This window comes from Ascidia mentula, chromosome 4, assembly GCF_947561715.1.
Source record: "Ascidia mentula chromosome 4, kaAscMent1.1, whole genome shotgun sequence".
NCBI lineage: Eukaryota > Metazoa > Chordata > Ascidiacea > Phlebobranchia > Ascidiidae > Ascidia > Ascidia mentula.
The window spans coordinates 1698143-1711149 of NC_138569.1; the positions used below are offsets into that span (position 1 = coordinate 1698143).

Here is a 13007-nt window from a genome sequence, read left to right on the forward strand (position 1 = left end):
GTCAGCTTTGACGTAACTGGGAGCTCATTGGATATAAGTTGTGACAGAAATAGTTTTTATTGGTCGCTCGGTTTGTCTCGTAAAAGTTGAATTGAGGTCGCCCGATTGCTCACGGCTATGAGTTTTAATGGTAAATAAACAAGCTATCCACAGACTTGGTGATGCAGCTTACTGGATGGTACAAGGTGTTACCTACACTTGCACCGCTACAGTAGAAACGTGAAAATGTTCTGGTAAAATACTCACCACTGATGCTTAAAGAATTCTTTCGTTGATTCCGCAGGTGAACTTTTTAATAAGTTAACCGAGTTATCGTAAATATTTACCACTTGCCTACGTTTACAATTAAATAATATCTACCATGACTTTTGACGAAAGTTTTGGCGAAAAATTTGAGTTAAAAACAAATTCAATGGCAATTTCATTGAAACATAACCAAATTTCCTCCTAGCGGAGATTCGTTGGTACCGGAATTGCTTAAGCTTGAACAGAGAATGAGAAGGAATGGATGAGATTCCTTTGTTGAGAAGAATTCGCAAGTCAACGTGTTCCTCTCGTGTGTTTTTTGGCTGCATCAGCTGAAAGGCTTACTTTGCACTAAGAAATGTAAAACGGCCAAAAAACTCGTATGTGTTAAAATTGAGGAATGCCATAAAATATAAGCTTGCGACGCCTTAGCTGAAAAACGACCCACCAATGTAAGGTATCTCATGTGGGGCCTATTGACCCCTAAGTGGCGAATATGGCGACCTTTTTTGGGGGGTGTCCACGGGGCTTTCCAAAAACAGTTCATCGGTGATGGGGGACACAGAGTTAAAAAAGTTATTGTCCAGGAAACCCTGCATCGATGCATCGCGGTGTTCCATTTGAGAACTTCTTCACTTGTTCAAAATAAAAAAATAACGCAATCTTGACCCTAAGATAAGGAACACAGTTGAACAGGTAATGGAACCACGTTCATCATGCTTATGTATCTGCATTTCCGCAATCACGAAGTGATATGACTGCGTGTGTTGCGGTTACTTTATTATGAGGTTTTCATGCAACAATGCAGAGTAGGAAAAAAACTTCGAAGCAAAAAAAGATATCACTTATTTTCACACCACTGGTAAACATCCAAGAAGACTTCCACGTAAAACTAGTGCAGTAGTAGTTTAGAATGGAAGTTGCACCCGACAAGGTATTGAGAATTGTTTCCTCGCTAAGCAGGGCGTATGCCGACGATTGGAGCCGTTACCCATTAGCTGCAAGCCGGGGCAGATTCCAGGCGTTACGTAAATGCCTCAAATCGCTCGCCAATGAGATAAGAAACGTTTTGCCTCGAGCTGTGAGATGCGTTTGCTTTGACTGCGCTTACAGCGAGAATGCAAGTTTAGGCAAACACACGTGTTGATTTTTTACGCTTCAGAGTTTACCCAGCAGAGTGTGTATAGCAGCGAAAAGGTGTTGACTATTGTATGCTTTCACGCCTGAAACGTCAAATATTGGGTTGTTGAACAGAGTAATAGTGTCCTGGCACAGTGTTTGTTGAGTACGTGGGGATATTCCACCTTCAAAGTGCATCTGGCGTGATTCACAACTTACAACGCAACACCGGTTTGTCTTATTCCACGCCACGTTGTCAAATTGAATACACTCGACGATTCAATTTTACATCAACTAATTGTCTTGTTTGACGATTTGACAGCGGGGGTCAAAGCGCCCATGTACTGCAGTACCGAATAACACTTTCAGTATTATTTGTTTGGCCGTCAAAGTTCGCTTTCAAAACAACTAAAGACGTCAATTTCTTGCATTCCGGGCGTACTTTGAAGCAACTGTCACGCTCTAGTTATGTTTAGTCAAGTATGACCAAGCAAACGCTGGTTAAGCGTCGTTAAAACCTGCGCGCCATAAAAACCTGCGACCTTTCTTGTATTTGTTCCACTAACAATGGAAACATTCCATTCATAAAGGTCAGGCGTCAATTATTACGCCATAAGCAGGCCGTAATAAGACTTGAGTTTTGTGGACAACTGAAGGTGGTGTTATTATCAAATTGAAGGTAGCTTTGTGTTGAAATGAATTATTTATTGACTCGCTCTTTTATCTGGGGCCCACTTATACAATGGGCTGACCTACTTGTGCAGTCGTCACGGTCAGCATCTCCTCCAGAGCCTGAGCATTTACCCTCAGAGCTGCAGTTAAGCTATTGTCGTTGTTTCTTCAGTTATATTTGCCTCTGTTACGTAACATGCACACGCAGCTGTGTGATTGGAAGTACTTTGTTGAATGCAAGCCTCGAGAAAAACGTGTCAGCTAGCATAAAAATCTGAATTATTGCCAAAACCGGAGGCAAGTGTTATAAGTTAAATGTTGTGCCCTCATACAGTCATCGTAGCACTTGCACATTTCATTTGTTGCATTGTCAGCTTCATTGATGTGGAGAATTATCTGCAGTAACTCTCGAACAGATTGTATTCTATGGGCAAAGTTCACTTTAAAGTGTGTTGCAGCATCAAACTCTTTGAGGATGTAGTTCGTTTTTATAAGTCATGCTATGGGTAACAGGAAGGAAAGTGCTGTTATTCCCCTGTTGTAACTTTGCATATTGACAGCAGCATAGACTAACTTGGGTTGCACACTGCAGTACATTTAGATTGTAAAAAAACTTCTGTCTTCACACTGGGTATTAAATACTAAGAATATTTGGAGTCTGACGAAGCTACGCACCTAGCTAGAAATTATAGCCAGAAGTAAAACATTATTTGAAATATTTCAGAAGAAGGTGAAAATGTTTCAAGGAAACTATCTTATTGATACAAACGCGCACTGTTGTCACTCATTGTGTTTAAATGACCTCGTTGTGAATATGCAAGATCACGTTTCAAGCTTATTGGATGAGACGGACTTTTAACTAGAATCTCACGCAGAGACAAATGCCACGCAGACTACTGGATCAACTTTGTGCACCCAGTCGATGCAAGTCCTGCAAGGTTGTGTCACTGAAGTAAATTGAAGGTCGTGCAATGCATCAATGTTTGCACTACCCATGTCGGATGCTGCGAATCTGCATTCCTGCAGCATATTTTAGTATCGATTTATTGGAGACTTGAGCGACTGGCAAGCCCCAGGCGCTTGTGCAGTTTTGCGCCTGTCGACCTAGTTGCATTTCCGCCCGCATCGTGAAAACCTTGTGACAGTAAAGAAACTTGGCTTCAAAGCAGACCGATTTTTTAATTATACAAAATGTCTGCTTCAAAATGATTTTGTGTGACTTAAAGTTAGTTAAGACTTGTATACTGGTGAAGGTTGAACTAACTGAATGGATTTAAGAATTCGAATCTAAACAAAATGACCAAATTCTATGACGTAACAATCCCGTAATTTTTTCCTGGGTGGTTTCCACTCGCAGGTTCACTGTGAAGGCGTTTGGTTTGGTGCATCGCCACTAGAATCACGAAAATGGCAGTAATTAGGCAACACGATAATTAATCAAATTATTTTAATCACAACGCAAGGTCGGATGTTATGTATCCTTGCCCATTAACCTTTCAAACATCCTTTTTTCGCTTTTCGAAAGTCGTTTGTTTTACCTCGTCTTCCCTTTTTTTTCTCGTTGAGGCAAATTATAAAATAAAGGTGCTCGCTCTGTGTTGCCCGCAGATCGTACTACAGTAGCCACTAGGTATGACATAATCGTGTGGAGCAACAACCTTTTTCCGTCGATTTTGCCGAGAAGAGATTTTCCGGGCAACCAAAATGGACGAAATGGAAAAAGCGCATGAAATGGTTGAAATGAAGGAGTCGAATGGGGTAAACGGTCACAACGACGTCGACAAATCACCCCTGGTCGAAAATGGTGCATCCCCCAAACAGCTACAGGTGATTTTGATAACAATATTTTTTCGCCGAATGGTTGCATAAGAGATTCTCGCGGTACTTTCGACCTGTTGTTTCCAGGAATGGCAGTTTGGCACGATCGGATTCTTGGTAAACTGCCCGTGTTATTTTAACGCATACTCATCGATCTAAAACTCTAAAAATATTATTTCACAACCTGGTTCAATATTTTGCTTCAGAATTCAAGCTTCTGTATGTGGACACTGTTGTTGTCTGTTTCATCTGTGATGATGTCCACTGGAATAGCAGTGGGAACCATGAACCCAACCATGGCGATTCTCGGCGACTTTTACAATCAAACTTATTATGTAAGTTTAATTTTTACTTATTTGTTCAAAGTTAAGGGTGGTAAAATTCAATAATTTTTTTAATTATTTGTGTAGGTAAAATTAATTTTTGTAGTGAGCTAAAGGCAGGGCCATTGTATCGATCTATTTGGTCTCATCTAGGTGGCTGGTGACCATCTTGCCAGCTAAAAAAGGCCCTGAAAAAAAAAACTTGATTAATTATTCAAAAAACTTTTCGTTTTTCTTTGAACTAATATGTTAGCGCAAATACAGTTATTTGCCCGCTGAACAATTATACGTTGAATCCATGTCACTTATGCTTGTCTTAAATGATGAAAGGACTTGTTTTATTCGCGCACACTAGAATCTTTCAACTCCGTTGATCCAAATTTTAATCTCAGCTTGGTTTTATTGTCACACTGGTGCAAATTTTTAAACAATTCTAACCCAACACGCTTCCTCCTGGTCAATTGTTGAACTTCATTTAAATTTACAACTGGGCTGGTTGAGAGAGCAAGGCGTGCTGTTACGGCGATTTTTTTTATTTAAGAGCGGGTTTCTTTGTCCTGTAATTTTACCATCTTTTTCTGATAAAAACGACAAACGTTACCATCAGGGACAATAGATGACACATGAAATATTTTGTGACCTGAATTTTATTTTCTCGTCGTTCATGTTTGTTTTGTTGATTGAGTAACCGGGGCTCAAATATTAACACAACAAACGTGACATTTTGAAAATCGGGCGTTGACCCACTTTCATCATCTGTCTTGACGTGAGCTACTTTATTGCAGAACCTTTTCAAGATATTCAAAAAATATTTCTTCATTTATTTTTCACTAGCGAACCTTTTTTTATTGCATTTAATTCTTTTCACAACTAATTCGACCGAAAATCGCGATGTTATCAATATCCAAGAATTTAGAAAATTTTATATGCCGAAAGACTTTGGCTAATTACTGGAATGCATGTTAGTGATTATTGTTTATTGTACGGACTAAATGAAGAAAAACAAATACGTTGTCATACTTAATGTGAGAAGCGTATCCTGTAGACCTTTTACTACATAGATAAAACCTTGGGCTGCCGATACACCTAGGTATAATATATTTAACGAGGCACAGTAAATCAAATAGTTTAGTTTTCGTTTGGCAACCTTTTCTTGTCTGAAGATTTATGAATAATTTAGGTAGGTTAATACGTCATTCGAAGTCAGTTCAATACGTCAATCTGCTGTCGTCTGTCCGTTTATATTTTACCCGTTTATATATATTGAAAAGACCAAATCCACTCCTCATTACCGTAAGCTTACATTAAATTCAAACACGGAAATTTGCATATAAGATGTAGGGAAATGAGCTTCTGGTTCATGTATTGCTTGCGAAACAAGGTTAGTGGTCGACTTGAAGTGTAATTAGGCTATACATTTAAGAAAATTGACGACTGGATCGCGTGTTGTAAACTTCAAGTTTGCGCTTTTGATCAAACAAAACTACTTACATTATGTCTTCATGTGATTGTAAACTTGCGTCTTTCGTTACTCAGGAAAGATACGGAGTTTACATGCCTGAAGAAACGAGTCTTCTAATCATCGCGTTAACAGTATCTGGGTTGCTTGCTGGAGGAATAATCGGTGCCCTCTCTATCGGTTTCATCCTGGCTCGCTTTAGTCGAAAGCAATCCATGGCAATCATGAACGTTACGAATGTGGTGGCAGTCGCTGTCCTATGTATCGGAGGTCCACTTATTCCATCGTATGAGTGTATAATCATCGGGAGGTTCATGATGGGACTTTTTTCCGGATTCGGAATGAGTGAGTATGAGTTTGGAGGAGCAGAATAACCAGAAAATATATCTTTCATTCATTATAAACCGAAACAAAATTTACGTCAAACCACGAAAAGAAAATCACTATTTGTTACTTAATTTTTATCGATATTTAAACATTAAACCTGTTCAATCCCGACTTAACTTGACGGCGCTTTTCTCAGTATATTTCTACACTTTCTCGCATATTCTAAATTCAATATTTTTTGCTCAGATCTTATCCCAATCGTTGTGACCGAAACTTCCAATCTGAAACGACAAGCTTTCTATTTGAGCTTAATTGGAGTGAATTTGTCATTTGGAGGTCTCTTTGGAATCTGTCTGGCATTCAAGGAGGTTCGTTTCAAGAAACTTAACACAGATGAAATTAGGAACAAATTTTATCTAGCGTGATTTGAACAGTGTGGGCTACACGTATTAGTAATTACATTTGAATCTGAATGGTTTTGAGGTGAAACGTGGGATACTATTAAAAACGATGGAAATGATCCTATATTAAGGATGGTTCACAGAGACCAGTAATCTTGTCTGTGTTTCGGGCCCGACTTTATTATATTCGAAACACAGTTCACAAAAGTAGGTCAAATTGCGACCCATTTCCCATCCAGGGAAGGTATTTCAATTGCTTCACCCACATTGAAATAACCCTCCTCTCTACTATCTGGGTCGATACACGTCTAGACATTCCACGACCGAAATACGTGACATGATCATTTGCCTCCAATGCGCTTTGCTCACAGTTACCTGCGGCTACTTGGACCGAACAAATCACCTCCTTCAACATGGATTGCTTTGAAATTAACTTTAACAATGTTTGAAATGCTACTGTCCGAACATTTGTGGAAATAAAACTGGGGCGGTCCAAGAATTGCGAATTTAAAAACTGTAGTAAATGTCACCGAAATCTATCCATGTTCGTGACGATGTTTCCGTGATCGTAGGATAACAACATGTTAATTTATGTTGTTCGTTAAACGCTACTTTTTTCTGTAGCTTGTGTGTATCGGTTGCTAGGTAACTGTAACATTTACCTCGATCACGTGAATTTTACATCGGCAATAATCTACTTCTAGTACAGCTAAACTAATTTAAGGACGCACTTTATCCATTACCGTATATTACCGACAGATGATGTAAGTTAAATTTTGCTTTTCGCCAGACAGCCGCAGTTATGTGCCCCGCCCAGGACACACCCCCTTTCCGGCATTCCTCAGTTTGTCGGTCGCAACTTTTTTTTAACTCCAGCGCGGTAAAAATTATGTGACAATCCACAGCAGATACTCAATATTGTGACGTTCCAAGGCTACGCGTGTCCTTTTAACTTTAGGCGCGTTGCATATTTGATGTAAAATTCAGGCATGTTTATCTGATGCAGGTGCTGGGTACGGCTGAGCTGTGGCCTGCCCTACTGACACTATCTTCCGTCCCATCCCTCGCATACTTGCTGGTCGTAAAATGGCTCCCGGAAACACCAGTTTATCTCCTCCGACAGAAGAAGAAAGAAAAGGCCTTGGATCTTCTTAGGAAGCTGAGGAATAATCCGGAAGAGGTTGGAAAATGTGCTTGGTTTTTTATGAAGTAAATATTTAATGAATAAAGCTTCATTCATTCTGTACAACGTACTTCCCACTTTTCCGGTAAATATCGGAACGTTGTTTTTCTGTTTCCAGTGCAAAGTTATTTTTTAGCTGTGGCATTGTTGGTATAGTGGTAAGCTTCTAATTTATTTTTGTGTTTACGTGGCGGCTACACATAACACGTACGAAGCTGGCAATTGTTTTTAAATTTTCTTCAGCCTAAAACGCCAAAATCAAAAATAGTTCGTTGTTTTTGGGAAATTTGCTGGGGGCGTTTTAGGAGAAACGACTTTTTCGCTGAGCAAGAAAAATAAACAGGTCCTGTAGTATTTACCCTATCTTCAGCTGTGGCTCTTTGCTTCTCATGAACACTTCAAGAATTGTTTTTGATTTGCAACTGGCAAAAGTTGTAAAAAATGTTTACACGAAAATTTTGTGGGAAAGTAAATCTAATGAGTGGCAGATTAGATATCAAAGGAGTTTTTCTAAAAACAATCTTGTTTAAAGTGTGGCATTGGAAGTATATGTTTAGCTTGTTTGATAAAAACTAAAACGTTTCCACAAAAATTTATGAAATTTTGTTGTGCTGCCAAGAAAAAACCCCCGACAACTTCAGTAATGCAAATGCTGAACAAATCGTAGTTCGGCCCTCAGCACAATTGATCAAGTCACACAAAACCTTAAATTGTCCCGACGTCGTTTGGAATGTGAGCCTGTCATGCTCTATCGCCTCGGGCTTTTCGTAACAAACCTCGAACTCAGCACAGAGAACAACGAACGCAGTCATGCGTGGAAGAGTAACCCATATTTTACGCTCCGTTGAAACTACGTAATGCTGTAGCTTGAGCCTTTAATGCTGCTTTGTCAGGTTTTCTTTTCTCTAAATTCCCTGGCTAGTAGAGAATATCGACGTAATTACTTGAAGTTTGGTTAAAATCATAAAATCGTTTTATATTTCTGACGGTTTTCTGAATTTTTTGGCCAAATATTATGTTTGCTGAGTAAACAGGTCGGCCCGGCATGGAGTCTGTGACATCACAATCGTAAATGAATGAAGGTTACGCAAACAAGGTTTCACTAATTTACGTCATTGACTGAGGAACGTTCCACTGGTGTTGTTTGTTTAATGGATTACGCCTCATGAAAGGTTACACATGAGAATTGTTCTGACTCCAACCATCTGCGATACTTTGACGTGGTTTTTGGGGAAAAACGCTTATCTATCCACGTGTTTTAGGTTACTTTGTCGTTTTTATGAGAATGTTAATGTACAATGGCAGTTAAACAGTAATAAATTAAATCTTCACCGAGTTTCGACTATTTTATTTTTGAACGAGTTTTGATTTCCTGGTGTTTGGTAAAAGTCGTTTAATATTTAGTCTGTTGTTCATTTTACGGAACAGAAGCTTGGTGAAGGACCATTACCAAATTTCTCATCAGCCTTGTTGTTGCGCGCCATCAAAATCACAACGCTCAATGAGTGTTTCGGGTTTAACAAAAACGTGTTCCATAATAATGTTGGGTCGATCGAGTTCGGATCGAAACAAAAGATGACCTAGTGAACCATGTAAGAGGACACCTTTAACTTCCCAGCACGGATAAAGAAGTTGCCTAAAATAGCTGCCACGTTCTTCAGGTCGCTAGTTACTTGATACTAATGACTGGTGACTTTTGATTGTCCCTAAGTTGTGGTCTAATAACATGTATTTATCTTGGAGCTCTGGTTTCGTCAGTAGATTGGTTGTTTGTGACAAGTTTTGCCACAGCTTGTTTTTGCTTCAAGCGAGCATTTCTCGACTGGGGCGAATATTTATCAAATCGTTTCAAAACAATTTTGTCGGGGGATAAAGTGAAGTGTTCAAAAATTTACTGAGGACTACGCTTATAACTTAATATAGTGTAAAAATAAGACTTTCGTCATAAGTGCTTCTAATAATAAATCAGAGCTCTTGGTTTAAATGCCCGCGGAAGGCCAACTTGAATTTTTTGTTATGATTTAATTCGTTTTGTTTGCTTAAGTTCAAGTTTCAAAATTAATCCCAAACTGTTACTTCGAAACACGAACCAGTACATCGTTATCTCGTCCGTTAAATTGTTGCGACAACATCACATGTCTCCTCTCTCATGACAATAGACACTCTCGAGAGCTAGAACATTACCGTGCACTCACCTTTGTGACGTGACAATAGAAAGCCTAATCGGGTAGTCGACGGATGTTTTTTCCTCATTGACGTAATCGAAGTGCTGGCGCCGAAGCGTAAGGGGACGGCGACTGTGCTTAGGACGCGCACGATTATGGAAAATCGGGAAATGAGTTGTTCCGAAATTATTTAACTGTTTACTTAAGTATGTGAGTAACCTAGTGTTTTGCATGGTCCGACTTAACGTGACGTCATACTTCTCTATTTTTCAACACTAATGTGCGTAGTTTTTATTGTGCATACATTATTTTTTTTAATATATTCCTTACTCACTTATTTCTACCACGTTAAGTAGTATTTAGTATATAGTTTCGATCTGTATATACTTCATCACAAAGCTTAACAGCTTACCAGTGTTGTCTGTGGTTCTGTCGTTATGTAAGTCAATAAAGCCAAAAAAATTGAAAGTTTTGACGAACACTTTTAACTTGAACAGGAACAACTGCATCAGGAGATTGCACGGGTGGAACGTGAACTTCGGGCACACGGAGAGATTAAACAAGTTCCATTGATGACAATGTTTAGATCTACGAGGTACAGAAGACAACTGGTAGCAGTTTTAATGGTGTTCATGCAAGGTACCAATGACAAGTTTTCGTTTACCAAGCGCTTCATAAAGTTGCGCGACTGTTGCGCAATAAACAACAACACGTGGTGCCACTGTGACGCAGCGCTATAATCGCCAAGTCATTGCTCTTGGAACTAACATCCAGCACTATATACGCTCCAGGGTTAAAACTACAAACATTTGTGACAATGTCATCGTTTCACCAATTGTTTACAACAGTTGGAAAATACATTCTGATAATTGTTATTGTTTAGTAAACAATGTTTACTCATAATATGAGCTGAATCGAATGGCTATTAGCCAATTGTCATGTTGTGCAAATACAATACCGACTACAAAGTCCAAGTTTTAAACATTTGTGGTATGAAAGAAAAGAAACATATCCATCTACTAAACACACTGGGTTTGTTTGCTACAATTAAAATTGTCCTTGTAAAAGTTACTTTCAAAACAGAAAAACGTATTGTCGTCACATGCATTGTATGCATTATATACAGTGGTGGGTAGGCAAGTTTTTGAACGCCTTGTGCCAGTTTACAAATCATGTCAAAATTTTAATGACAATTTTTTTCCCTTTTGGTAACCACTGCGTCGAAATTGACCCATTCCCGGACGTGTGGCAATGTATTGGAGTTTAATCTTCTAAATTACTTGGTATTCCGTGAATAGTCATGTGGCATGCCAAACTTTGGTTATTCTACATCTTACTTACATGCTACGTGTGGCTTGCGATGCTCTCAAACGAATTTTACGTTTATTTTGCTCTCTAGCGCAGCTGTGTGGCGTGAACGGTGTTGGAATGTACACGGTGAAGATCTTTACAGAAGGTGGATTTACTCAAGATACAGCAACACTCGCATCAACTATCGTCTATTTCGTCCAGTTTATCGTTGCAGTTGCTGGTGTAAGTATTCCTTACTACAGTAAACTAACCTGACCGACTCCTCAACATTCCATTACCAGCTTTTCACGCTTTGAAAAAATGCAGAAATGATTCATGCTTTCGCATGACTGCGTAAGTCCTGACCTTGCGACCACAGCTTTCGTATCTAAATCGTTAGGTTCGCACGCATTGCAGCCAACCTAGATCAGCTACTTTTTCGCGACAAGTCGGAGCGAGATCTAAAAAAGTCAAGCTTTCGAAAATGATAATTTTTTATTTTTCAGTCCGGGGCCGTTGACCGATGGGGTCCGAGATCAATCAATATTTATTCCGGTTCAATAATGTCCGCCTCAATGGTCCTCCTTACAGTTGCCATGGCGACGAGCCCCTATGCCAGCTTCATGTCCTTCGTCACTATCGGTGCCGTTATGATCTACATTGTCTCGTGAGTTTGATTCAACAAAGTTTTTTTCTAACCACCAACTTGCGATGTTGTTTTTGTGTCTAAATAAGTTCTGGTATTTTATCTGAAAATTCATTTCTGAATAAAAAACCTTTGTTTCTGTTATTAAGCAAGATTTACTATTTCTATGTAGGTGGGCGTGTGGAATAAACCTCACATTATTTCCGCTACTGGGCGCTCTTACTTCCGACCAAACAAGGGAAACCGCCTTCAAATTCGGAGGCGGTATTTTCTGGGTGTTGTCGTGGTTTGTCAGCTTTATCACACCGTACTTCATAGTAAGTGGAATTTATCGACTTTCGGACAATGCTTTCTTTTTATTACATTTCAAAATTGAGAACTGCTGCTTGAGATAACAGTGTAACATATTCACTCAACTCATCTCCACAGAAATGGATGGGTGCCTACGCTTTCACCCCCTGGGCCTTTTTCAATGCAATCTTCGCCGCTTACGTGGCTGTCTTCATTCCTGACACAAAAAACAAAGCACCCGAAGAAATTCACAATTTTATTCGAAAGGGAAGAAAAAACGTTTGTAATTCTGGAACTGTGACGTAGTTTATTGTGACGTCAAATTTTTTTTTCTTGCGTGGCGCGATCGGTTGCAAGGTTTCCAAGTAATTTGAGGTGTGCGATTAGTGTGATGTTATCGTTGTCATCAACCAATCAGTTTCAATTCAACTTTACAAGGATGTATCAGGAGCCTTATTGCATTTAGCTAAACCAGGGGTCAACTGGCCACAGTAATTTAGCGAGAGAATCAACAGGACTTTTCCAAACAATAATACCTCAAGTGCTAAAGTTTTAAATGGCGTCACCAAAGATTGCCCTCCGATTAATTTGCAGTGAAGAGCAATTGACTATTTCCTCATTTCGTTGTTTCTCTTAGTTTGTGTTTTATTATTTAATTTCTTGCGTTGTTACTGCCATAGTTTTGTAGGTTTCTCTTTTCTTTTGTGTTTTTATCCACTTTCGTCTTGGGTGCTCAAAGCAGGCATTTACAAACACACACACTTTGTGTCAAAATATTTGACAATTCAGCATATGCCGATCCAAATTATCAAGTGTATCATTCTACTCATGTGTCCAAAATAGTGATATGTAAAATTTACACAGCAAAACATATCCCAAAAATTAGGCTTGCTTCCCAATATATATCATCTTTTATAGCAGTGTTTCTCAAACTGTGGTACGCGAGAGCTTTTCAAGTGGTATGCGATTTAGTTTACTCTATACAATTTGCCGCATTTGCAAAAGCCCAAACCTCTGCAAATACATGATGTCGGTTTTCTTCATTGTGAATTTGTGACGCAATAGTA

General features: G+C 39.1%; 1 protein-coding gene across 1 annotated transcript; it reads left to right on the plus strand.

Moving 5' to 3' along the window:
- Nucleotides 1-3662: 3662 nt before the first annotated feature.
- On the plus strand, nucleotides 3663-12969 carry LOC145897557 (solute carrier family 2, facilitated glucose transporter member 1-like). Its single transcript, XM_082985901.1, has 10 exons — nucleotides 3663-3864; nucleotides 4062-4190; nucleotides 5715-5982; nucleotides 6211-6332; nucleotides 7372-7545; nucleotides 10211-10352; nucleotides 11113-11246; nucleotides 11510-11670; nucleotides 11822-11966; nucleotides 12079-12969. The coding sequence occupies exons 1-10, from the start codon at nucleotides 3742-3744 to the stop codon at nucleotides 12244-12246; spliced, it is 1566 nt and encodes a 521-aa protein (XP_082842027.1). The 5' UTR covers nucleotides 3663-3741; the 3' UTR covers nucleotides 12247-12969.
- Nucleotides 12970-13007: the final 38 nt, after the last annotated feature.